This window comes from Plectropomus leopardus, chromosome 21 (assembly GCF_008729295.1).
Source record: "Plectropomus leopardus isolate mb chromosome 21, YSFRI_Pleo_2.0, whole genome shotgun sequence".
NCBI classification, from domain to species: Eukaryota; Metazoa; Chordata; class Actinopteri; order Perciformes; family Serranidae; genus Plectropomus; species Plectropomus leopardus.
This window is the reverse complement of record NC_056483.1, coordinates 9,759,339-9,786,958: the sequence shown is the minus strand read 5'-3', so window position 1 is coordinate 9,786,958 and position 27,620 is coordinate 9,759,339. Positions and strand designations below refer to the sequence as shown.

Sequence of the window (27,620 nt, the reverse complement as noted above, 5' to 3'; positions counted from 1 at the left end):
TGTAAAAATAATTGGAGCAAATTAAAAAGTATGCTCATGACGGTAAGAGTTCCTAATCGATATCGCTTCTTATTGGTGAAAACTGTATTTCTACGCTTTAGCTGAGGGCGTCGCAGCTGTTTAATAACCACCAGCTTACAAAACCTGACGTTTTGTAACGTCGTGTCTGAAAACGTGCACGAGCTGCGGCGGGCAGCGAGGACCGACAGACCCGGGGGACGCTTCTCTGTAGATCCGCAGCAGCCTTCGTGTTTCTGACACACAAAAGTGGACCATTGCTGCTATACTGAAAACGACAAGTATGTCTGCGTCCCGTACAATCATATGTTTACTGAGAAACGACTTGCGTCTCCACGACAACGAGGTAAGACTGTGAATCTGTTACGAACCCAAAGTCGAATGAAATTCGTCGTTATTTAACTTCAGGCTACTTATTTAACATATAAGTAAACGTGCCTGTTGCATGGTATGTGCCTTAGATGTAGTATTTGCTTTGTTACTTTGTTACTTTGTCATTACGGGAACATTTTGAGCACATTATGTAGCATTGTTGACATAAAGCTACTTTTGTTTCGCCCGCAGCAGCAGCAACAATGTCACTTCCGCCTTACATCTCTTGAGAATAAAGGCCTCCTCTTCAAATTAAAATGACCAGAAAGCTTGAATTTGTGTCAAAAACTGCTCAAATTTATATGTCAAAATTGTTTTCCTGACCCACAATTTGTCCCCACCTTGTCATTTTTCTGTTTAGATTTTTAAGACAAACACTAAAAGCCTTTAGCCACCCATATTGGAGAATGGTACTTTCAGCTTCTGGTTGGATCTTTTTTTTTAATAAAAGAGGGCATTGTTTCCCCAAATATAGAGAAGAGAAGAGAAATGCATGTGATGACTTGAAACATTAAACAAATAAATGTTTTTAATTCTCTCTGGCATGTTGTAGTTGTGTAAGAGGCACTTGCAGCAGCCATATTTGTAGTTCCCAAACAGTTTGCTCCTAGAATCAAATGTGCTATTTTATATTTTGATTTGTTGGCTGTAATCATGCCATGTTACATTTACAATACAATGTACTTTATTGTCACTGTAGGGACATTTGTCTTGTATTGCAAAGATAATGCCCATAGGGTTAGGATAAAAACAATAGTCAAACCCTTACATTAAAAAACACACACACACACACACACACACACACACACACACACACATCAGTCAAAACCATAGACTACAGTCTATGGTCTAAACAAAAACAACATCAGATGTACCATTGCACATATTGCACATACATTGTGCATAACACACCCAGTAATTAAAACACCATAAGACTATATAGCACACAATTCCTCAAGCAGGTTTGTTTAAAAGTTAGTCAGAGATAGGAATGAATGAGTTTTTAAAACGCTTGGGTCTGTAGTGGGAGACTTTGCAAACTCCCCCTTTTAAAAACTAAAAAAATGATGATGATGATGACTAAAAGACAATGGTATAACACAGAATTTGTCATCTTTGTATGCAGCTTTTCCACTGGGCCCAAAGAAATGCGGAATACATTGTCCCTCTGTACTGCTTCGACCCCAGGCATTATGTGGGAACTTACAACTATAACCTACCAAAGACTGGGCCTTTCCGCCTGCGCTTCTTACTGGAGAGTATCAGGGACCTCCGAAACACATTGCTCAGCAAGGGCAGGTAACTAAACAGCCGGTCACTGACTGGTCTTCCTGTATGTGACCTCGGGTTATGTCTTTCTCTGCTTTATTTGCAATGTTGACTTTCTCCACAGTTCTGTTTGTGAACAAATGTTACACTTTGCAGGATTTTATAGTCACAGATGTAACAGGATCAGGACACACCTGAGCTCATAGAGGGTTATGTTTATGTTAACATGGGTGCTGCACACACTGCTCCCGTCGTTTTTACAGGCCAGCTAGGGGAAGTTACTAGCTCTCTACCCAGGATGCAGCTTGCCTGACATGGTGTTACCCGGGACTGATCTTGTGTATGTTTGTTATTATGTGCGTGCGACAGCAACCTCGTGGTGAGACGGGGTAAGCCAGAGGAGGTAGTTGCAGACCTCATCAAGCAGCTGGGCTCTGTCAGCACTGTAGCTTTCCATGAAGAGGTAGTTTTTGAGTTTTTCTTTTTTCTTTGTAATAATCATGATTATATTGCACCGTCTGTAGATTTTGACAGTTTTTCTTTGCGTGCAGGTAACATCAGAAGAACTGGATGTCGAGAAACGAGTGAAGGATGTTTGTGCACAGATGAAGGTCAATGTTCACACCTGCTGGGGGTCCACACTGTACCACAGGGACGATATTCCATTTAACCACATATCAAGGTGAGAGAGGATACAGCTAGTCTGTGGGACAAAGCATCAAGTTCTGCTTGTTATTGATTCTGGCAGTTTTATGAGAGGTGTAGATTAAAGGTAGGATTTAGGGGGATATATCAACAGAAACTGAATATAACATAATAAGTATGTTTCTTTTGTTTAGGGTATAATCACCTAAAAATAAGTAATATTTGTTACCTTAGAATGAGCAGTTTATATCTTTAAAATGGGTCCTCGCCCACAGCGATCGCCAAGTTGTACTGCCATATTTCCACAGCAGCCAAAAACTGACAAACCAAACACTGGCTCTAGATAGAGCCTTTACCGTTTAAATGTCAGCCACCCTTGTTAGCAGTCCCTTCATGACAGAAAGTGTCAGAAAAACAATGATTTTTAACCTGAAACTACTTTATCCAGTGTTTTACTGATTTAAATAACCAGGTACATTTGTTTTGGAGTGGAAGAGACCTTTGCAGATAATTTGGTTCCTGGTAAAAACCTCCTGAACATCTTAATGTTAAGCTATCAGAAAGAAAAATGAGCACACATTAGTAGGCGCTGGACTAGCTGCCTGTCTCTGACAAGCCAAATAACATAGTAGAAATACTGATTTTACAATAACTAATTCTGATATAAATATCTCCATTTGTACACCCACCAAATTCACATCACATTATGCATCTTATTATGCTCTTATTGTGATGGCCCACCAGCAGATGGAGACATGAAATGAAGTGCTTTTGTGTATGTAATATTGATCCTTTTTAAAATAAGAAAAATACTTCAACTTAGGGTTGATTTTTTTGTGTTCACTCACTAGATGCCACTAAATCTGCCTAAATCTTACACACTGGAGCTTTAAAAAGGTTTGCACATCTTGTAACATTTGTTCTTGGTTTATTAGGCTGCCTGATGTGTACACTCAGTTCAGAAAGGCAGTAGAAACCCAAAGTAGGGTGAGGCCTCTGTTTCCAACCCCTGAGCAGCTAAAGCCTCTCCCACAAGGGCTGGAGGACGGAGCCATTCCTACAGCAGAAGACCTGCAACAGACAGGTGAGTGATCCAAATGTTTTATCTGCTCAATCCAAGTGGTTTAATTCTCCCTTTGTGTCTTTGTGTTCTGTGAATCTGCAGAAATGTCTTTCAGTATCACCAAGACGAATTCCTGTACATTTATTTTATGCGCTTATGAAATTGACTTTTGTATAAATGTCTTTGTGCGCTGCTGGCAATGAGAAAGCACAAATTGCTCATTTTCTTCAGCGCCTCTATTAAGTAAATCCACACTGCTGCTACTTCCAGAATTCAATAGGCAGACTGCTGAGCACAGATTTACTGCCAGCAGCAGCACACTGCCTCAATTTCCGTGTTTATGATTAAGCTTTTACGATTCTGTGTCTTAATACACATCAGGGAGTATTTAACATCTATAAGATCAGTGAAATGCTGAAATGCCTCTCTTGTTTTATTCTTACAGAGCCTGTGGCTGATCCTCGCTCAGCATTCCCCTGCAGTGGTGGTGAAAGTCAAGCTCTGGCTAGACTAAAACACTATTTCTGGGACACTGTGAGTACTATTTTATTTTATTTTATGTAACATAAATGTTACCATTTCATGCACTGTACCAGATTATAGCTTTGAGCTAATTCACATCTACGGTCCCTCAGCAGCTCATAAAAATACACAGCACAGTGACATGACAATGCTAAGATGTACAAGAACAGAAAAAAATCCTTTATAAACAGGCACAAGCTGCTGATTTAAAAAAAACTCATGGTGATGTTATCTACTTGGTGTGATGAGTATGTGTTATCTGTTTTTCAGAATGCAGTTGCAGCTTACAAGGAGACTCGTAATGGCTTGATTGGTGTGGATTATTCCACTAAATTTGCCCCATGGTGAGTGTTATTGTATCATTTCCTCTACTGCTGACTGCTTACTAGAGTCTGATGTTCCATTCCTATAAATATGTCTCTAACGGGGCTGCTCTGGTAATCTACAGGCTGGCGATGGGCTGCATTTCCCCCAGGTATATTTATCATCAAATCCAGCAGTATGAGAGGGAGCGAACAGCCAATCAGAGCACATACTGGTGAGTCTGGAGTCAGAAAAGACTGAAATACTTAGATGAGTGAGGTACAAAACAATAAAAATAACATCTCTTCTATCATAGGCCACTGTTTAGTCACACGTAATATAATATGTCTTTCTTTCAGGGTCATTTTTGAGCTTTTGTGGAGGGATTACTTTAAGTTTGTAGCCGTTAAGTACGGAAACAGACTATTTCAGATTCAAGGTAAAATGAGCTCAAGTTCTCAACTCTTTCTTTTTTTTAAATTTTTAAATGTAAGTGTGTTGTATGTAAATTTCGAGCTCATGATAATTTTTATCTTAGGACTTCAAGACAAATCTATTCCCTGGAAAAAGGACATGAGGCTTTTCAATGCGTGGAAAGGTCTGTGCCTTTTTTTCCTCATTTTTCACAAAATATTCTCAAACAAAAATCAATTTAAGTGGTGCGCTGGAAGTGTAAGTGGCAGTGTGTGTGTCAGTCACTGAGAATATGTGTCATCACAGAGGGGCGGACAGGAGTGCCCTTCGTGGATGCCAACATGAGAGAATTGGCGCTGACGGGCTTCATGTCCAACAGGGGGCGGCAAAATGTTGCAAGCTTCCTCACAAAGGACCTGGGCCTAGATTGGAGGATGGGAGCTGAGTGGTTTGAATCCCTTCTGGTAAGTAGATTATAAATTTGTTTTAATATTTAAAAACTGAAAATGAATAGTAAGTGATTAATTAATTAATTATGTAATAAATTGATTTCATTATGTAGATGTTGTGGAAAAGTAAACTTTTAAGCATTTTAATAATTTTGTTTTCACACATAGATGATAATCCTCACAAGTGCCTTGACCTCATCATTTTTTAAAAAATGTTATATTAATTAGTTTTCAGGCAACAAAACATACACGAAGAATAAAAGGGGGTGCCACTGCATTCAGTTTGCAACTTTTGATACGTGAACTTCCTCTTTTTCTCTTGTCTCTGTCCATTTACTCCAGCATTGTGCATGTGTCCCTGCTTTAGTCCTTAGGTGAAATGTCAGTTTTTCGCCTTGCCCTCATCATTTTAAATTTTCCTCCGAAGGTTGACCATGATGTCAGCAGCAACTATGGCAACTGGCTTTACAGTGCTGGTGTAGGAAATGACCCCAGAGAGAACAGGAAGTTCAACATGATCAAGCAAGGCCTCGACTATGATGGCAATGTATGTGTTGTAAGATGCATGAACTGTTTTCAGTCCCCTTTGACTTTTATCTGGAGCTTACTAATGTTTGCACTATTGATGTCTGAGTCACAGTGGTTTTGCGATGGTATCGCGGTCATATGGTGGTGGTGGAATTAATATAAATGTGTAGAAAGCTGCGAAATGGAAGATGCATTCACTGAATGATTTATTGATGCTTTAGGGTGACTATGTGCGACAGTGGGTTCCTGAGCTGCAGAAGATCAGAGGAGCTGACGTGCACACACCCTGGACCCTCAGCACTGCTTCACTGTCACACGCTCAAGTGTCCCTTGGTGAGACCTACCCCACCCCCATCGTCATGGCGCCTGAATGGAGCAGACACGTTAACAAAAAAACGGTGGGTGTTTGAGAAAAGGGAAGTGGGTAGTATGATTTAGTGCTGATGTTGTAATTGCTTTTTTTTCATCCTTTATGGCTGTAAACAAAACTGACAGGATGTAAATACATTTACTCACATACTGTACTTAATGTAATTACAGTTTTGTGACACTAAAGTATTTTACCTTTAGATGTTAAACCTGTGGTTCCCAAACCTTTTTCCTTGCAGCCCTTGACAAAAAGAGCAAAATCTGGTTGAGTCTGTATTTCGATAGCAGTTCCACCAAAGAGAGATTTCTCCTATAAATGTCTCAAATAAAAGAAATTTTCGATGTCCAAAGAGGCCATGACCCATCATATTTATTTATTTTTTCAAGTGTTACTTATTCATCGATGCAGAAATGTTATGTAATACAATGTAATATAATGAGTCACTCACATGTGCCATGACTTTTCTGCAGAATAAGCACTTTTACTTATGATAAGAAAAGGTCCAGTTTGTAGGATTTAGGCATATATACTGGAAAAAATATTTAAAAATAGCAAATAATACATTTTTGTAGTAAGTATGTTGTCTTTAGTGTAGAAAATAATAATCAATGTGGTTTTTTAAGAGTTGTTAATACCTACTTAAGGAGTAGGTCCTCGTTTTTGGAAAGTACCATGTTGCCAAGTGCCCGTCTGTAACATGCCGAACGGTGCAGGAGATATACTGATTTGTAGCGTAAAACTTCTTCAATCAGTGTTTTAATCACTTGGTCCATTTGTTTTGGGGAGAAAGAGACCTCTGCGGATAATTTGGCTCCCAGTAAAAACCTGAAGAGTTTACACTGAAGAAATAATAAGAGGGAAAAGATTCAGCTGGTTGCAGTATGCAGTTTTCAAAGCTAAAGCTTAAAAACTGCTCCTTTAAGCGGGATTTTGAATGCAGGACTGTTACTGGTAATGGAATATGTCACAGATAAATATTGGTAAGTTAAAGAAAACATTTAATTAAAGAATATAATTACTTCTTGCACAACTGGCAAACAATGATACTTACTAGTTTTAAATTTAATGTTGCCTCACTGTTAAATTTTACACAGTCAGTAAATGTTTAAGTTCTTTCATTTCCAGAGTGGCACGGGGCCTTCACCAAGAGGAAAGAAGGGCCCATCTCACACTCCTAAACAACATGGAAACAGAGGCATAGACTTCTATTTCTCCAGGAGCAAAAACCTGTGATCCGCTTCACAGCAAACACTCAACAGGTGGATGGACTCTCAGAGGAATAAAGCTCCCGTGATGCAGACGTGGACTGTCGCTGTAAAACCTGTCACTATTGTGCAGATAGAGGGAAGTTGTCTGATGAGGATTGAGGAAATGTATGTTCCTGCTTTTGACTAAATACTTGAGAAATGTCTGATCTAAATGTGGGCCATCAGTTCTCTAAAAAATAGGCCCCCTAAAGCACCTTTTATGGACTTGTTTCCTGTTTGGCTGCAGCAACTGTAAAAGCCATGCTGGGGTTTTTAGTTTTGATGCAGTGGATCGGCTATATGCTCATATTTTTGTGCAGATTGTTTTGCAGTTTTCTTATGTCTGTTTGGATATGTATTTTTTTCTTTTTCTTTTCAGAGATTGCCTTTTTGTGGCAGCTGCAAAATAAAATTGCTAAATAGAGTTTTTGTTATGTGGTGCATAAGTCTAAACCTATTTTCACATTAAACTGGACCTTGACATCTTGATTTCGCTTTCATATGAAATATTACTTAAAGGAAGTAGAGCTGAGCTTGTTCTGGTAATTATGAATATAGATAAAGGGGAACAGAAACACTTCAACACCAATCTGTGTTTCCACCAACATTTTCTTGCATTGCCCACTGCTACAAACTATTTTACTCATCTGAATGAGAATCTGTTTCGTTTCTGGTCACCAAAGCGATGCCAGTAAAATAACCGCTATAATCTTGTGGAAATACACTGGTCACTGGAAGGTAAACCAAAAAAAAAAAAAAAAAAAAAACTCTCCTCCCCTCTGTGACGCACTATTCACTTCATCACTTCCTTGTTCTGTCATTCGGCGGCTTGTGAAACAACTCAACGTCAGATCACGCTGAGTTTGGCTACAATGTCTCACTGATTGTATTTTTAACCTAAGTTGAACTTTTGGGAACTTTTTAACATGGCTTGTGCCGCTTCAGGAGAGGACTTATGGGCGATTCCTCTCATTGCACTGAATATGAATGTGAGGAAAAAGTTGGGACTGTACCTAAACCCCAGAAACACAGTGGCCGCTGACTGGATGACTGTTGCGGAGGCTATGGCCTTCACTTACCTGGAGATCAAGAACTATGAAAAGTGTAGAAGTCCCACGGAGAGGGTGCTGGAGGACTGGCAGGCTCGATCCACAGACGCGACGGTGGGAAAGCTGCTGTCGATCCTGTCAGAGGAGGTGGAGAGGAAAGACATTGTGGAGGATATTCGTCCTTTGATAGGTGCGTTTGTGTCATTATATGATTTGTTTTGTTTTGTACAAGTGCATAGTGTTTGTTTATTTATAGATTGAGCCTATTTTTACCACTCTGTCCTGTCCCCGTGCACCACAGGAAGTGATTCACACGCTTGTGCTCCCTTACTGCAAAAAAGTATATATGCACGATAAATTTGGAGTGTACTGCATGAAGAAATGTTTGCACAAATATACTAGGCGTGTGAATAGCGTTTCAACTGTATGAGATGTTCACGGTACGATAACGTTTCAAAACATATCGCGATTTCAAGGTATTACTATATTGTGGAATTAACTTTGTCCGTGAGAGTAGCCCATAAAGGAATGAAAACAGAGGAGGTAGTTTTGGTTGAACAAATATTTTTATCACTATCATTAATACTTGAAACCATTTTTAAATAGAAGTAGGTGTAAAAAGTTTCCCATTTGAAAATAGCCAGAGCAAAGGTCACATTCTCCGTCCAGTCGCACTTTTTAAAAAAACAAAAAAAAAAAAAGATAGCAATTGTGCAAGGTTAATGATTGTGAACTTTCATGTCACAGTATACCTTAAAACCGGTATATCACTGCAACTTAAAGTGGGTAAGGTATGTATGTACAAAGGCTAAATTTGTCCTCAAAGTGATTTCAGACAATTCAGTCCACTTCCCGTAAGATATTCCTCAATGTACTGTACACAATGTGTTTGTGTGTGTTGTTTTGTACCAGACGAGGATGTCAGGAAGTATTGTGAGAACCAGAGGAAGAAGAAGGCTGAGCCCCCACTTCAGGTTCCTGAGGTGGACAGCTGTGTCCCTCGCACGCCAGAGAGGTTTGGTATTACCCTGGAGGACGACCCTGAAGGTCAGTATTATTATAAGCTTTATTTTTGTTTTCATTAAAAAAAGATTTATCCAAACAAAAACTGCCGTCCAACTCTTGCCAGCATTAATTACATCACTTTGGAAACGCATACTTTTCATAATTCAGCACAATGCAGCTAATCATTGCTTCATTAAACAAATTTGTTCCACAGTAATGCTCTTTGTAGGTTACATTGTACCAACAAATTCTGGTAAGACATAACAAGGAGTGGTAAAAGTAATTAAATACATTCACAAAATTACTGTACTGAGAACAATGCTGGAGTACTTGTACTTTACTTGAGTATTTCTAGTCTACAAGATTGTACTTTTCACTTCACTAAAAGTTTAAGTTTCTAGTAATTTGTTCCACACACAAATGTAATCAGAAAAAATAGACTGAAATATGAGTAGTATATAACGTTGCAAATTAGCTCGACCATAGCCAACTACAACCATAAAATTCTGCAAACATGTCAACGCATCAGTAATAATAATCCAATTATGTATGCATATATTACATATATGTATATGAATTATGAACCATGAGATAGTGATAGCAGCGTTATTTTATAGTGAGGCATCACACAGGAAAAGGTCCAGCTCACTTCCTTATCTGACAAGTTATCTAAAGCTCGAATCGCTCATGGCTGCACCGCTGGAACGTTCTCTGCACAGTCTTGCGGTTTTTCTAATCATGCTCTTGCTTTGCTTCTGTGAAATACATATCAGTTCTGATGAAAAGTAGTTTTTTTTCCTCAGTTGCAAGTGACTAGTGACTTCACAAGAACATATTAAGTTACCGTATTGAATCCAACTGTGAATGCAGGTGCTCCTGAGCTGTTTGATGCCTTCATCTGCTACTGCCAGAGTGACTTTGTGTTTGTCCATGAGATGATCCGCGAGCTGGAACAGACAGAGTGCAAGCTGAAGCTATGTGTGTTTGACAGAGATGTCCTCCCAGGCTCCTGTGTGTGGACCATCACAAGTGAACTCATTGAGAAGAGGTGAGATGCCAATACAGGTTAACCATGTCCGGTCACGGACACTTTGGGTTGATCCTGTGCTTTTTAGGTATTGTTGGCTTGCAACATAACTTAATATTCTGATGTAGCACACACTGTTTTGTACACAGTCCTCAAAATGAATTTAAGCACTGGCATTTATTAACAGACAACAAAATATATCTTAAAGGACCCATATTATGCTCATTTTAATATTTATGTTTTTATTCTACTAGAACATGTCTGCATGTGTTAATGTAAAAAAAAAACACCCAGAAAACCCAACAAAAACCTAAGCACACACATTTTTTTACTCATATTGTCGTCCTGAACATACCTGTATTCACCCTTCATCTAAAACACTCTGTTTAAGTGCCTGTTTCTTTAAGGCCCCCTCCCAAAAAAGCCCATACTGCTGTGTTTGGTCAGTGTTTCCCTGTCTTTCTCATCTGTTTTCTCTGTCTTTGCACCATCATTGCAGCCTGGGAATGGCTGTAACGGCACTGTAGCAGCAGTTTCTACCTTAGTATAGTGCCCTTGTTACATCACAAGTTCACGGAAGTCCTAACGGCTTGTTTAAAGGCATACTTTCAGTACATAGGCTATGTGCATTTCTCTGTGGATTGAATGTTGTGACTTACTCTGTATTTACACAGCACCTATGCCTGCTTTATAAAAAAAAACATCTGGAAATCTAACTTTTTAAAATATGAGACCTTTAAAATCTGTGCCTCCTTTTATAATCTGTATGGTAAAAAACAAATTAAAAGCTCACAGATGTAAAAGACGTGAAGGTTTCAGTCATGGCAGAAAACTAAACTTTTTTGCTAATGGTTTCATTTTAAATTTAGATTTAGAAAGCAGACAGAAAGTGAGAAATAAACGTTTTCCTGTCTTAAAATCTCCCTTATTTCTGGCTCTTTCAATGACTGTAATATGTGATCATTTGTGCAGGTGTAAGCGGATGGTTGTGGTGGTTTCTGATGAATATCTTGACAGCGACGCATGTGACTTTCAGACAAAGTTTGCTCTCAGCCTCTGTCCTGGTAAGTTAATAGTTTGTTGTGTTAAAAAGCTTAAAATTAAAAGCTCTACCTTTCTTTTTTCCAGTGCATGCGTGTACATTAACCTTTTATTATTCCTGCTGTTTCAGGAGCTCGAAGTAAACGGCTCATTCCAGTGAAGTACAAGCCAATGACAAAGCCGTTCCCCAGCATCCTACGCTTCCTCACCATATGTGACTACACCAAGCCTCTGACAAAGGGCTGGTTCTGGGTACGGCTGGCCAAAGCTCTTGCACTGCCATAATCATGGGCCAGGGAGTTAATTGTCTTTAAAAGATTTGTTTTCTTGCCATCAAAGGGGATGTTGGACAATGGCCAAACATCACAGGTGAAAGTGCTATTGCTTGTGATCTACGTCCTGCCAGCCTCTGAATGCACTCACCGTGTACTGTGTGTATACAGTATATATAAAGTGTTACTATTTGTGTTTCTCATGGAGGTGACATTGATTTTTGTTGTCACTGCGAAACACAAGCTGCACAAGGGTATCAGCAAAGTTCTCACTGCACACAGCCATTATTATGTTTTAAGAGTAATACAAGTTGTGCCTGCGGCTGTTTTGTATTTCTGTAAGGTATTTTGGTGCAAAGGATGTAATTGTTTTCAGAGCACCACATACTCTGTAAAAACTGTTCCTTTTTTTCTGCACTCACCACTTCCTCTTGTGAAACAACTTTTATGTGAGATTGAAGCCAAAGACGAAGAGATATTGTGACTATTTCGCTTGTTCAATTTTTCTGACTGCTGACATTCTATCTCTTCCACTTTCTCCACCTGTCATCATGTTGTCTTTACATTTAAATTTCCACTTTTGATATGGTGATTTTGGGACTCTTTCATAAAAGTGAATGTATTCTACCTTTTATGGTTTGTGTATTATTTTCACAAAATCATTATTTTTAAATAATTCATTTATTCATTTTATTTACTCACATATCAAGGGTAGTTTTATTTTATTTAAAAAGCAGTTTTACAGTCATGAAAGTACAGTATGTTCAGGTTTTCTCCAGCGTGTGTCGCGTTTGTGCAAGTTGTACATTTTATAAAATTAACAGAGGTGTCGCTAATTGAATACAGAACTAACACATGAGTAACCAATCACAGAACAGCTAATGTGGTGCTGTCCAATCATAGAACAGGACGCTCCTGAAGCAACACGCCTCTTTTCCTACACGTTTTTGTGTGTAATAATGGTCCCTGAGTATAGCTTGTCAGGTAGCATTTGCCGGGCTGTAAAGTACTGAAACGTGCTAGATCAATTAAACTCTTCTCGAGAAAGAGGATTTGAGAGTGTAATGTGCTAATATGAGTAAAAAATGTGTGGTTTGTTTGTTTTAAGGAACGATCGAAAGCCTACCAGCCCAAACTCCGGGCGTTAAAGCTCTTTAAAAATCCAGCAGCCCGCCATTAAAAGTGTGGCGGAACGCACAACGGGTTGATTCCTTTTTGGGCAAGTTTTACCTAACACCTAAAAACTCTACGTGGTGCTTGTTTTTACTTAGAAATTACAGTTAAGAGATATAATTATTTTTCAAAATCCTCACATATAAATCGCCATTTTTTGTGTAGCTAAAGCTTTAAAACTCCAACGCGTGCCGCTTTACTAACAACAATTACTCCGGAGCAGTGCGGTCTAACGTCCCACACTCAATATGTCCGCCGCCAAGGTCCACATTAGCTCGGTAGGAATGCGGTAGGCGGGGCTGTTACGCTCGTGTCAAACTTTGGGAATGACAGGAGTGCTGCAGGATTCGCAAAGAAGGGGAAGTGTCGCCCTTGTTGGTCCTGTTTGGATTACTTTGACTTCTTTTTCCGTACAGTCTTTGGATTCAACACCTTTCTACAGATAGCACGGCCCCAGCAGACTCCTCAGCCATGTCGGAGGACCTGAGCTCCCAAACCTGGTCCATCAACAAAGATGATTATGAGCTACACGAGGTGATTGGTATGTGATCCTTAGCTTGTTAGCTTAACGTAACGATATGTTTTCAACCGACAGTGTGGGAATTTATGCCTCTAGCTTAATGGAAATGAGGTTATCACAGCTAGCTAATATCTTCCAAGTGTACAGCGAGCAGAAGGCATCTTCTTTCTCTGGAGCTCGGTTAAGTTCATCACGCTCGGCAACTTGGCAATCCTAGCCGGGCGGTGTTGTGAGTCAGTGGAATGTTTCCAGTGAGAGCGGTTACCCCGTCCACCGGGGCTATGCCGGAGTCGTAAACGAGCGTTATAACGGTAGTCTGGTCAGGCACTGACTATTTGCTGGAAAAGAACCGCTTCCATTTAGCAGTCGTCATTTATTTGAACAGCTAGCTTAGTATTGTTTGATGTACTCTGCATAGACGGCGTCATATCTATGAAATAACATGAATATTTGCTACATCCCGTTTTCATCTGTCAGTATATTAGACTGAGCCCAACCTGCAGAGTCGGTTTTAAACAAAAGTGACATTACAAATAAGCAGTGGTGAAGTACGAGTAAGTACACATACTCAAGTACTTTACTTAAGTATAAATTTCAAGTAGTGGTACGTGACTTAAGTATTTTCTTTTCATGCCACTTTATACTTTTACCCCACTACATTTCAGAGGGAAATATTGAACTTTTTACTCCACTACATTTATCTGAGCGCTTTAGTTACTGCAGATTAAGATTTTTGCATAAACACAAGAATTTATAACATAAGATATTTTAATTTAAGTTAATTTAAGTTTTTTTTTTTTTTTTTAAATTATTGTAGTTGTGTTTCCTCCACCTTTTAATCATTTTTGAAGAGTTTTTTTCTTTTTTTTTTTCTCTAACTTCTTCTTCTTCTTCTTCTTCTTCTTCTTCTTATTATTATTATTATTATTATTATTATTATTATTATTATTATTTAAATAATGATGAGATTTTGGGGTGCTATTTTCTATAAAGATAAAGATTTGAATATTTTTCTGCATTGGTTACTTTTACTTTTAATACTTTTAATATTCAGGACTTTAATTGTAACACAGTATTTTCACAGGGTATTATTAATTTTACTTATATAAAGGACCTGAATACTTCCTCCACCACTACAAGTGAGATTCTCAAAGTTACCTTTTCATTTGGTGGGACACTGCAAATGCTAAAGCAAAATCTGTTACTACGTAAAACAGCGACCATGGTAAACTTTTATACAGTGTGCGTGTGTGTGTGTTCACGCCCATTCCCAATTAAAATATACTGGATATTCAAGCACTGAACTTTTTCCAAAACACTCATGTTTCCAATGCAGAGTCCAGAGATTAGACTTCAGGGTCCTTCCCGGAGTACGGTATTGTTTTGGGCAATTTACTGCCTGAATTAATCCAGTTATGCGAGAGCTCTTTGGAGAGGATTAATCAGTATTAACGAGCTTCTAACCACATCCCTCACAGAAAATGGGAAAAGTCATTTGATAATTTGCTGAGTAACATCATCAATAACGCTTTATTCAAACCAGTCTGCACTGAACTTACAAGTATGCTAGTGGTTTTTAGGCTAATGTTTCTTGTTAAAGCACAATGATTGCTTTATTTGTATGGCCACATTTCTTTCAGAGTGAAAGGAGGCATAACACCTTTCCTGTGCAGTGTCAAGCCCTTTAGAGAGCCCTGAGGATGGCTTACAGGTTGGCCGGCCTGACGAATGACAGCTTTACTGTTGAGGTTCTGAAATGTTACCACTCCATAAATACCTGACCCGGACCCACCTTTGGCTGACTTTCTTTAAGAGGAAGAAGGAGAATAAGAAGGAGTGTGTAACACATAAGCAAAGTATTGTCCTCTTAAATCAGTTAGTTTGTGCCTCTGGTTTACTTTACCTAAAGTGGTGCGTACTTCCCCTGCAGGGAATCTGTGTGTTTATAGAGGGTCCATTCTGCTGGCCCTTAATTAACCTTTTTTGTATATTTTTGAAAGTCTTGGATTTAACTTTAACCCATTTCTACATTTTCGGTTTCTTGGAAAATGTGATCTGAGGCACTCCGCAAGATAACGCCCTGCAGTTTAGCATGCACACAGATAAAGCCCCTCTTGTACAGAAACAAGTTCTGTGGCATTTTCCTACGCAGTGTGTGAGACAAATTATGTGCATAGGTTTGAAACTGGTAAGGCTATTTAAAGTTTGGATCGCGGCATGCTCAGGGCAAGGGGTCATGATTATCAATTTAGCTTTGGAAACGACTTGTGCAGTCCTTATAAAATTGCCGAAAGCTCATTACGAGTTGTGCTCTTAAATGTGAAGGAATTGGTCTACGTTGTACCTAAATTAGCAGAAAACTCTGCATGAGGCTGTGTTCCCAGGCTCCCTGTGAATACGAGTTAAACAAAAAAGCTCCTGTTTGGCATCTGCTTCTGTTCATATTAAACCTTTCAAGCAGTCCTGAGGAGTTTAATCACTCTTTTCCCTCTCCGACAGCCTATGCTTGATTGCCATATTACTAACGCAACTTTTGAACAGGGTACTTATGGATCCTCAGTAAGTATTAAAAGGCATTGAATTCATAGATCTAAAAATAGGGCAATAAAATGGCTTTAAAACCAAAAAAATGTCATTAAAATGTCTTTAAAATCTTTCAGAAGTCTCATAAAGGCTTAGACAGTGGAGGTAAGATTGTTATGAATCTTGTTTTTTATGACATCGAATTGCCAAAGCTCAAAATTAGGGGTAACTTTAAAAAAAAATCTAGCCCAAATGCCTCTTGCATTAACATCACCAACGAGTTGCATTTTATGTTACAATAAATTTTTGGAATATAAAATAAAATACCCCCCTTAACCTTGAGTAATTTATGTCGATATATGATTTCTTCCCCTTCAGTATTGGCTACTGAAAAAATATCTTAAATTTCAATTGAAGTGGCACTGAAAGAGTCTTTAAAAGTTTTAGGAACACTGTTTAAAAAGTTGAGCTTTAGGTCTCAGTTGCTGCAGTTTTCTTTCTCAGGGTTCCTGCTAGATCAATGATCCGTTTCTTTCAATTATTTATCATGTCAAGTTCACAATGAGGAAATAGGCTTTTAGTCAAAATGAAGAGCTTTGGCTGTTCCTTTCATGTAGACAGGATTGCACTGAATCAGTCCCTTCCTGACACCGTTTTCCTCAGGTTACCAACCTGATATGTGCCGTCAGGATTTCCTTAAACATATTGCCCTCTTAAATCACAGTAGAGAATTTAGCTACTCTGGGGAAAAGAAGATAGCAGCCTCAATAGGGAGGATTTGGAAACTTAAATTGTCAAAGAAATTGCTGGAGTGTTTGCTGTCAGTGTGTGTGTTCATGTTTGGATGGCATATTCTTGAGGTTGCACAACAGTCAGGGGTGGGCTGTGGTGTTTTGGAGTGTGTATTCAGGGAGGAGCGTGGGTAAACACAAATACAGTACTGAGCACTTCAAATTTCCAAATTAGTACAGGCTGCTGTTTATATTAGGGATTTAATATAAATAGAGTTTTAATTTAGATCTTAATCAGATTGTGTCTCTCCATCTTTTCCTGCAGTGATGTTTTAACTGCTTATAGCATCACTGATCAAATAAAAAAGTGGGCTTTATTATAATAGTAATTTTCCTCACAGCCAGATAATATCCCACCAGAACGTTCAGTACAGTACGAGCACACGCTCATAAAAAAATGTAATTATAGTTACGATATCTTTCCAGCACAAACTCAGTGCAAGAAATCCAAATATAAGATGTATATATTCAAATCACAGAAACCTAAATACCAATAATTTATCTTTCCACTGCTCTTAATGCAGTGGCCCTTGCTGTCAACTTTACACGTCTTGGCTGTGACCATGTCTGCTACCCAGTAGGGGTGGGGGAAAAATTGATACTGTATAGTATTGCGGTATTTTTGTGTGGCAATATTGTATTGATTTGAGACTCCAAGTATATAATTTTAGTCTACTAGAATAATATATGTGTGTGTTTGTGTGTATTTTGTCAACTAGATACATTTTGCTGCAATATAAATGTTTAAAATGAGATGAACAGACTACAAACTTTTATGTTATTGGTAGGGTTGAAGCAATATACCAGTTTCAATATACCAGTTTTCAACTGTGATATTAATGTTGCAGGTTTAATATCGCATACTTTTACTTATCTATGGTATTGAAAAAAATGCAATCAGACGGAGAATCTCTTTCCCCATCGACTGTGTTTTACACATACTTCCATTAAAAAAAAAATAGTCTCAACGTTCAGTTATTATGAAGTGTTTAACCAAACACAACTGCTGTTATTCCTCTAAGGCTAATTTAAACAAATGATACCAATAAAACAAATAGTGTAATATGATTTACAGTGAAACTATGATATTTTCTGTGATGTTTATCATATCGTGAAAATCTCCGTTGCAACCCTACTTATTAGATGATACAGCTGTTGACGAAATTTTCCTTTGGGGTTATACCCTGCAGTTGAAAAACGGCATTAAATTGCAATATATTTCAACATATGTTATCACAATACTCAGCATACTGCAACACATTTAAAATCACAACAATATTGTATCGTGACTTAAGTGTTGTGATAATGCCGTGTCTTGGGGCCTCTGGAAGTCTAAACCCATACTACCTAGCAGGAAATACCTGCTGTTAACTAACCGTTCCATTTGAAAACACAATAGTTGAACCTGTGAAGTTCCTACGTCTACAAACTGTATGACAGTCGCACCATTATGAGGTGAACAGAAAAAAATGCAAAGTGATCTTGCTTGATTAACCAATATTGTCTGGTGTGCCATATATAGCATATTTTGAAGACGAGCCCATGGGGCTTTTAAAAGCAGTTTGCTGGACATGATTTGCTCATTGGACAGAAAATGTTGACATGTTGCTTCAAAGACTGACTATAACTACAAACAAGCATTTATCAAAATACTGGCCACATTTATTTTCTTCATCGACTCATCAATAGCACGACTGATTGTGTCAGCTCTTCTTGAGTATGCGGCATTTAAAACCTCAACAGGTAGCCAGTAGTTGAGTTAAACTACCACAACAGGCTCCCAGACCTCAACCCACCTCTGCTCCCCAGTCAAACAGAAACTCCTGTTGGGGAGATACTGTCTGACGGTGCCTCCAGCTCATCTGCTCAGCTGGAAGGTTGGTGCTCTGAGGATGGCACTGCATACCCAGCATGCCCAGCAGAGCTATTGTTTTGGTAACTTCCCCTGGGGAAGAGGACTTGTTATTACATGGTTCACACCCACTCATTTTACTGCACTGAGAATTGGATCATACTGGACAGGGCCCGTAGGAAAAAAAGAGCACAGCTTGCTTTCTCATTCTGGATCAGACTTTGGATCATTCATGTTGGCAAATGTGGACTGGAAACTTTCTGCTCCCACTGTTTGTATCCACCGGCAACCATGTTTCCTCCCTGTTGCTTGTCCTGCCCTTCAGATGGTTTTGAAAAGCTTCAATATGATTCTGCTCTTAGAAAGTTATCACAATTGCAAGCAATCCAAAAGTTAACATTTATCTGGTTTAATGTCTGCTTCAAAGTTAAGGTCAGATTATTTTTTTATTATATTGCATCCTAGGATTTCATGTTTGACATTTCTCACTGAACCTTTGAATGATGTGTGGAATGTCAGCCAGGTATGCAGAGGAAATGTAATAAAAGATGACTGACGTCAGGCACCAAACTGGCCTGGAGAGGGCAGGAAACTGGGTGCTGCTGCCACTCTGCTGGTGACCTACTCCATTAAGACGCTTATTCAAGGCTATGCTAATCTGATAAGATACTGTGGGTTTTATTGTGTGCGCTGTGCACTATGTACCTTTTTGTGGTTGAAAAATAAAATCAAACAGGAAATGTCTCAACCTTACCTACTAGTTCAATATTTTCACATTTTCAGGATGTATCATTTTATTTGGAGTCTGCATCTCATGAGCGACAGCTCTTTAATGAAACCTTGAGATTTAAATTGCCTCTTGGTATTTTAATGGTCTTTGAGCTGCTTTAATGATTTTAATTAAGCGTAATGCTGTCGCTTTGTCTGCATCCTAGGTAAGCTTATTATGCCGTTTACTATTCCTTTGTGTTGTGCTATCGTGCTTATGTAATAAATAGACTTATAGAGTTTCACCAGAATAGGAGGAACGCAGACATTTCATATTCGCATGTCAGCTCCCTAAAGAGCAAACACCCCAGTTTAAGGGTTAATGGCAAGCCCCCACTGGAGTATTTAGGGTTAAACAGCTAAGTACATTGTGAAGAAAAGGCTCTTGCATGTCCCATTCACACATTACCAGCTTATAGTATAATGCTTATAAAGCTTCTCATGCAAAGCTGGAGTTGTTTTGAGGAAACATGCTTACAGAAAACATAGGCTGCTTTTTCAAAGATCATGATTGTTTTGTCAATGTTTCCCCCACAGGAGTGATTAACAAAGGTTGTCTCACCCTGTCTGCAACTTTTTCACTATCTAGAGTGGACCTTTACATCTAGAGCTGTAACAGGTTGTTGCACATAGAGTATATATTTAAGAATACTGCATCTAAAAAAAGTTGCATTTGAATACAAATTATAGAGTGAAACTTGCTGCTAAATGTATTTTAGGAATCAGAGTTTTGCATGGTAAATGAAGGTCTTGGTTTTTGCAAAACTCGTAATCATATCAGTTAAGAAAACTCTGGGGATCAGCACTACCTTTTGAGTAATCGCTTAGATGGTTTTAAATGTTAAGTACCGGAAAGAAAAAGGAATCATGCTGGGGAAAAAAAGAGGTTTCTTAAGTTTTTAGGGGATTTCTTGACTTGTTTTTTGGTTTTATTTGGCTTTTGTCACACACAAAAAGAAATAAGAACAGCTGCGTACTGCAATTAGTAAGATCTTTTTTCTCCAGGCTGTTTATCTTAAAATGTTAACAACACTATTAAAAATAAAATGGAAATTAAAAAAGAGAAACCAAACATGGAAACAAATGAGAATCAACAAACCAAAAAGTGTACACAGCTTGGTATCCCTCAGCTATGTCAAAACAGCGCATTTTCAGCTGGATCATCTTCATTTGATTTCGCCTAATGTGGTAACTTAATATATAGATTTGATTTGGCCATCCACTTTCAAAACAAGTTATATCTTGTTGCTGGGCCTCTGGAAAAAGAGAATCCCGACAAAAGTAGTTTTAAATCTGTATTTGTAAAGAGTTGACTTCTGCTTTGTTCGTAATCTGTACATTTTTAAATTTACAAAGGAGAAAAAACTACTGCTTTATATGCAGCCCTTATGTCTGTGCCAAAGTGTTTGGCAAATTAGGTGTTGGCCTGACTTTTTAAAAAGCACTACTGCAGTGCTAGCTTTAGTGAGGATAGCTTTTTTTGTTTTCCTTTTCATTGGGATGGAGAGAGTAGTGATAATGTTGTTGATGTGATGATGTGTGACGAATTTTTTAAGTTAAGACTGACTTGTGCCTGCTCCCCGCCTGTGTGCATCATAACATAATTACTCAATTTACAGCTTTGATTAAAACCTCAACGGCCTTGTAAAGTAATTGATAATCATGTAACTGGATACAAATGGTGGAGACGTGACTACTCTGAGCAGAATAACCTTGTGCTGAGCTTGGAAGTAGCAAATATCAAAGAGCATCAGGTCCATATTAATTCAAGGTCCCAACTGGCTGGTAGATTGGGGCTCTTCAGTGTAATTGGCTCGTGGAGCCCTGATGGCCCTTGACCTTGCCTGCTGCAAAGCCAACAATCTCCCCGTTTTTCCTCCCCCGATACACACATGCATGCAAGCACACATGCTCTCCAGCTCGTCCAGCCACCCCTGACGACTGACTGTTTGTTTGTGTGGAGGAATTTACACTCTAATGTGTACAGGGCAACTGGCTCCCTGTGGTCAGACCAGGGCTGAGCTCCCCATCACTGGACAGCCTCCAGAGGTTTGTTTGGTATTGCTGGTGGTGGTGGAGGCAGGAGGGGGCTGAAGGATATATTTACACCCCCGGTCAGCCCCTTAGTTTTTAGCAATGGCCGAGTGATCTGTGATCACTGGGATGCTGCAGAGTTTAGCAAAGCCAACTACACATTATCAGAGGCTGCCAGTCAATAGATATTTTTAAGCCAAGCACCCCTTAACCAGTGTAAAACATTTTTGGTTGAAATGAAACCCACCGTGAGCAAACATAAATTTGTGTGACAGTCGACCATTTACGACAGTTAACGATTGCATTGAAAGAAGGAATATTGAATGAAAATGTGGTTTATCAAACATATTAATATTTTTATTAAACTCATACTTTTATTTTAGGAATTATGTGTGATTTATATTTTTATATCTCATGTACTACTCCAAAGTGACCCTTACCTTTTCAGAAACACTGAACTACTGGTTAGAGAATAGCTAAGGTTAGCAGGCTTGTAGCAGGACAATGGCAGTGCAGCCATGTAAAGAGTTGAAATGTCTTCTTAATGTACTTGATCTGTTGTTATACTGTTGTTGTTTTGTGTTTTTTAACTCTGCCTTATGAGGTGACCTTGGGTGTTTTGAAAGGCGCCAACAAATAAAATTTATTACTATTGCTATTATTATTATTATTTATTATTAAATGTTAAAGACAGTAATTATCTAGCACATTTACTCGAACGGCCATAACAAGACAATACTACTCGTTAAGTACTACTTTGGTTGCGAGGTTGAGGACCAAACAGCACACAAAATAAGCTAGTTGCTAGTAGAGCTAGTAGACTCTTGTATGTGTTCATCTGGGTAGTGGTGTAATGGGGGGTCTGGACGACATGGTAATTTGTAATGATGGCTGCATCCACACTGGGCTAATTGGTCTTTTTTTGTATATTTATCACATCCAATATCAGTTTCAATTTTCTGAAATTCCCACCTCTTGCAGGTTCATCTAAATCATTTTATGTAGTCACTTTCCTCTATTTCTTATTCACTGTGTATGGATTGATCATGTCCTGCCCTCCATCTGAATTTGGTATTTCGTCATAGTCACATAATAACAAACAAGACATTATTTCAGAAAGCAAGAGTTTGTGATTAATGTCACTCTCAGCTACATTAAATAGGTTTTTGCTGTTTTATTTTCTGCTTCTCTCACACACCCCGAAGTCATAATTATCTTGAATGAAAACAGTTAAATAAAAAGCGGTCACGTCTTCAGGGACAACTTTACTTTTTAATTAAAATCAGAGAACTGTGTTTTTTCTTTAATATAGACCCTTTTTGAAACCTCCATGCACCACTGGTTCAATGAAAACTCTAAACAATGAGCACTTTGTTAATATTTGGGCATAGCTAAGATGAGGGCACAGGAGGTTAGGAAAAGCTTACTGGAGGGCGGACCAACTCACCGCTCACTCTTTCACTCTTTCACTCACCAAAGCCTGTTGCCAGAGGACAATGTGCTCCCAGCATTGCTCAGCGTCATGTATACTCCAGAGATCTTGTGGAAACAGTGGTGTGTGTGCGTGCACGGCGTTGAATAAGAGCAATGAGGGGGCAGTGAAGTGACCTCACACGAAACAGGAACAACAGGCGCACCTCTCCTGGGGAGGATATTACAAGCTTTTATCCGACTATCACACGTTATTCAAAATACAGATTAGCCCTCTGTTGTGGGATTTAAGCTTTAATCACAATGTAATCTATGTGTTGTATTCTGGTACATCAAAATAGTAGTTGTGGTAAAAGCTAGACTTCCCACACATGCTATGATCTAGCTTTTAGACAAGGTGGTATGGAAAAAAAAGCTGATTTACAGTGTCCAGGTCTCGAAAAGCTAATAAAATGCTCATATGGAAAAGTAGTGATCGGCAATATTGTTCCCCATTTGTCACAGCCTTAGGAGCAGGCCACATTGCATTTTACTACTACTTGTATATGTGCAAATAAACCTTTGGATCCTTGAATCCTCCTAATTTTAGAGCTGCCATGATGTTCTGGATCTTAGTATTTGGTGCTGTGAAGAATAACTGCTTGTTTTCAATCAACAGTGAACAAAATCTTCAAACTGTGCCAAAGACATAAAAAGGAAAATCTCTAAACTGAATAAGAAGGTCTTCTCTGGCAAAACCTCCTTGGGGATGTCTCGTTTAGCAGAGTCACCGGCCCCAATCAGACCTGCTTCATCATGCAGGATTTTGGAAAGCTGATTCATAATTGATGAACAGACAGTTAAGCTGCGCCCAAAGAGAAATCGGATGAACTGTCAAAGCAGAACTCCGCTTAACCTTCTTGAACTCAGGAGGGTTTTGAAGTAATGATAAAAGTTAGGTTTATTATCCTACAGTAGCCATTATTTTTGATTGTAGACAGGGGTCAGGAAAGAGGGATGCAATTATAAGAAGCCCAGACAGCTGAAGGATAGAAACTGAAATGAATGTGCTGTATCTGCCAAAGTTGGGTTCCACAAAAGCATTTGCATTGCCTGGGATAACTGCTACTATATTAAAATTTAGGTGATAATATGTCATTTTCCTGTCTGTTTTTAGGGAGTGGGGCTACAGCAGTGGTTCAAGCGGCCTACTGTTTACCCCGCAAGGAGAAGGTGGCTATCAAACGCATCAACCTCGAGAAGTGCCAGACTAGTATGGACGAACTTCTGGTAAGTAACACACAACACTGCTGAGTGAATGCATATTAGATTGATTGTCCGACTGAAATTGAATTGCATTGCTTTGTCTGCTACAGCCAATAAAATCTTGAATAAAGTAGTAATGTTTTAAGTAGAGCTGACAGCAGGGTGAGAAATTAACTCCCACCAAATGCAAATGCCATATCTATAAATCTCATGAAATATTAACATGAAGACCTCATAGTTTAACCAAGACGGCAAACTCTGTTTGCTTCCTACATTGTCAACAACGCATTAGCTTCGATTCTTCCCTTCCTACCTTTTAACAATAAAAACCCAGTACATATGCACTGCTTACCAGAGTGAACAAATTCACATGCTTAGGTTGTGATGTTGACATGTTCAATATATTTTAATTATTTTACTCAAGATTTTGCTCTCGCCTCTCTTTAAGTTTGCTTTTAACATAATCATTATTGTCTCAATTAAATGTATTAAAACAAATGTATGCCTATATGTAAAACATATTTATTGGGAGGTTAAAAAAAAAAAACTGGGGCCAGTGGATTTCTTCATCTACCAGCCACCTTGGCCAGTCAAAAAGTTAATTTCAGACACTGGCTGACGGTCACAGTGAGCCAGTCAGCAGCCAGCTACTCAACACAAGAGCCACAGACTCTTTCCTGCAAAAGTCTCCTTCTTATGGTACTCATAAACATGAACACACGTCTTGCTCTGCACCTCCTTGAACAAGCAACCACACAAACATTCAGCGGTGGAAAGTGCACAGCCAACGTCAGTTTGCAGGCTAGATGGCTAATTAACTTAGCTGCTCAGCTGCAGCACATTAAACAGCATGTAAACGTTCCTGCAAATGTCACATCGGTCGAGTTAGATGCCGGTGTGGCCCCCACTCTTTAATACCACTATCAACACGCTGTCTGCAGATGACATGCAGGCTACAGCGAAAGTTTATTTACTTTGTCTCATGTACCCTACCGTGTAACACTGGTACTGGGGCAACCTGCCAGCTGCTGTCAGTCAAACAGCGACACACCTCTCCACCCGGCCAAGATAAAAAAAAAGAGTATTCCTTATTTCTCCATAGACCTTTTTTCTTCTATAAAAAAAGGCAAATAACTACATTTAATAACACACTGACATTATTTTAGACTCCTAAAGGGATGACTGAATTTGATTTCAGTCGGACTTTGAACATTTTTGTGACCTTGTAAGTTTTTATCTGTGATCAAAGGGAACTACAACCTCACAGCACGTGATTTCATTTAGGGCTTTGTCTCTGCGGTCTGCGCGTGTGGATGGAGTTAGTTCCACCTCTGCTTTTCATTACTCGTTTTCTCCGAACCCTCCCTCCAATCATCTCTGTCACTTCAAACACTATTCTGGTTGTTCTCTGCAGAAGGACTCCACTTACTGCCAGGAAACTATTAGACCACCGTGGGACATCTTCCTGCAGGCTGTATGGTGTCTTTATACCCTCAATGCAATCTTTTACCGGAGCTCGGCACATCATCTACTGTATGACGTGGTTTATGATTGTGCTCCAGAGGTGGAAGGATTATATCAAACACTCCTGCACATAGAGATGATTAGGTGCTCGTTTGTGGCTTGTGTTCTGGGTTTGGAGATGGCAAGGAGTTTCTTATGCACAATTTATTTTTGTCACACTACTTAGCTTCGGCAAAATTGCACGGAAGCTGCCCTTTTCTTACAGAGCACCACACACACCAGATGTCAGGTTTTTGTCTGACACTGGGAAATGAGCTGCTGTAACTTAAACCAGAAGTGTGATTAATGGATTTTTCCAGTCCTCGCTCCTAGTTCAACATCCCAAATTCTGTGAAAGTAACCTGTGTGAAATAAATATTGTGTAAGCCTATCTGTGTTCATGGAAGATCACGGCTAGAGATCACTGGCAGATTTCTCACTACTCACTGGCAACACTAGACCGAGGAACAACCCTTCCCCACCCTCCGATTTCTGGAGGATGAATCAGGGGAATGCTGCTCCCGGATTCTCGGAGCAGGCGGTCACATGGAATACAGCGAGGTCAGATTTCCTGCCTGCGGTCCCCCCCACCCTACCCCCCAATTCCACAGCTTGCTGGGTACCCAGTTAAGTGGTGAGGAAGCATTAAATTGAACCCAGATCGCTCCTCTGAAGTAGCAGCTTTTAAGGAGGATGCCATGAGTTTTAAAGAAGTAGTTCTTTAATCTCACCTGTGAAATTCTTAAATGTCAGAGAGGCAATAATTTCTCTCTGTCTCTCCAAATGCAGTGGTATGTTGTGGTTATTCCTGGCACAGACGTTTGATGGACAGGCGCTTTTGAGTGACTGAAGCTGGATCAGATGAGTAGGAGGTTTGTTTACAATTTGTGTGCAGCAGTTCAAATATCTTCTTGCATAATTAGTCAGTTGTTACAACTATTGGCTTTAATTATTCATTAAAACTTATGAGATAAATTATGAGTATCTCTGTGTGGTTATAGCTGATTTACAACACAAAAACAATCAATTGATGGCTTTAAAAGACCTGAAAACACCTAAAGATCAAAGTGAGCTTATAAAGATACTATAAGTATTGAAGTAAAAATAGTTATTTATGGTGTAGGAACTCTAAAGCACGCCAGAGGAACTGATTCAGATGCATATTTGTTTTCTCAGCATTAAGATGACATATTCATCAGTTTCCCCATCTATTGCAGATCGGCAGTGTCTCTGTTCCTCAATAGTTTCTCGCGTGTGTGTGTTTATGTGTGCGTGCTGCAGTGAGATTGGGTCATACTGAGTGTGTGTTAGGCTCTGAGTAACTGATAGTGACGTAACATTGCTTCTATAGTGGCTTCTCTGTGTGTCTGCCATCAGTGTGATTCTGTGGCACCAGTTTGTGACCCAGCACTGTATTCACTTTGTGACAATAGGTCATTTATTTTTTGCTCAGTTTCAAGGTCCTCCGATGCGCCAAACACTGCATGGATCGGCCCTAATACTGAAAAAAAAACATTAAAAAAACTATTGGCGTGGTGTAGTCTATTTCATGGAGAATTGGTGTAGAATTTGTTGCGTAAAAATTCTGAAGGGGTTTAGTGTTTTGCCTGGATTTCAAAGGACATAAATGCAAATGTATACAGTAGACCCAGAATAATATAGATTATTTCGGTTTCAGTTCTGCTTAATAATTAAACCAAAGAAGCATCACTCGTGTCACAATGCTCTATTTTACTTGTGCTTTGTAAAAAAAAAAAAATAGTAATTTGAATTGACATGTCGGAGAGGTATCAGACAGAGGTTACTGACTCTAAAACCAATGTGATTTCCATTAGGGAGAGAAAGATCGTTTCATTAGATGGGTGGAAATGAGGGGATGGATGTCTGGTCTGATATTATTGATCTGAATATTCTGCCTTCAGTCTGCCTGCTGGGTCTACCCTCCACAAAAAAGATGAAGTTAAGATTGAGAGAAAATATATCAACCTTTGGCATGTGTTGTTTAACAGGTGTATGTATCGCCTGGATCCAGACCTTCGAATCTGCCCACTTTACTGAGCTGACTGATTCATCTGGCATCATGATATGAAACAGCGGATTACTGATTAGCTAATCACTGCCATGGGCGGGACTAATGTTGCTGTCAGGCTGTGTACCGGAACCAAGAAGGACTAATAACAACAATG

At 39.1% G+C, this 27,620-nt stretch overlaps 3 protein-coding genes across 4 annotated transcripts in view; all 3 read left to right on the top strand.

Annotated features, from left to right (window-relative positions):
* The first annotated feature begins 147 nt into the window (after nt 1-147).
* Nucleotides 148-7,584, top strand: cry-dash (cryptochrome DASH). The gene is made up of 14 exons (XM_042510288.1): nt 148-364; nt 1,517-1,689; nt 2,029-2,122; nt 2,211-2,341; nt 3,240-3,388; nt 3,813-3,901; nt 4,160-4,233; nt 4,338-4,427; nt 4,552-4,631; nt 4,731-4,790; nt 4,913-5,070; nt 5,483-5,602; nt 5,805-5,981; nt 7,079-7,584. Exons 1-14 carry the CDS (start codon nt 302-304, stop codon nt 7,184-7,186), a joined length of 1,566 nt encoding a protein of 521 aa, XP_042366222.1. The 5' UTR covers nt 148-301; the 3' UTR covers nt 7,187-7,584.
* Nucleotides 7,585-8,022: 438 nt separating this feature from the next.
* On the top strand, nt 8,023-12,221 carry myd88 (MYD88 innate immune signal transduction adaptor). Its single transcript, XM_042510290.1, has 5 exons — nt 8,023-8,439; nt 9,162-9,296; nt 10,125-10,302; nt 11,254-11,345; nt 11,453-12,221. The coding sequence occupies exons 1-5, from the start codon at nt 8,127-8,129 to the stop codon at nt 11,605-11,607; spliced, it is 873 nt and encodes a 290-aa protein (XP_042366224.1). The 5' UTR covers nt 8,023-8,126; the 3' UTR covers nt 11,608-12,221.
* Nucleotides 12,222-12,800: 579 nt separating this feature from the next.
* The window catches only part of oxsr1b (oxidative stress responsive kinase 1b), a 52,689-nt gene continuing 37,869 nt past the window's right edge, over nt 12,801-27,620 (top strand). Inside the window, exons 1-3 of one of the 2 annotated variants that reach the window (XM_042510307.1) lie at nt 12,801-13,308; nt 23,843-23,955; nt 25,346-25,405. In XM_042510307.1, coding sequence (XP_042366241.1) covers nt 13,239-13,308; nt 23,843-23,955; nt 25,346-25,405 — 243 coding nt within the window. In that variant the 5' untranslated portion in view covers nt 12,801-13,238. The remainder of the gene's footprint in view (nt 13,309-23,842; nt 23,956-25,345; nt 25,406-27,620) is intronic. The other variant, XM_042510308.1, reaches the window with a different exon arrangement.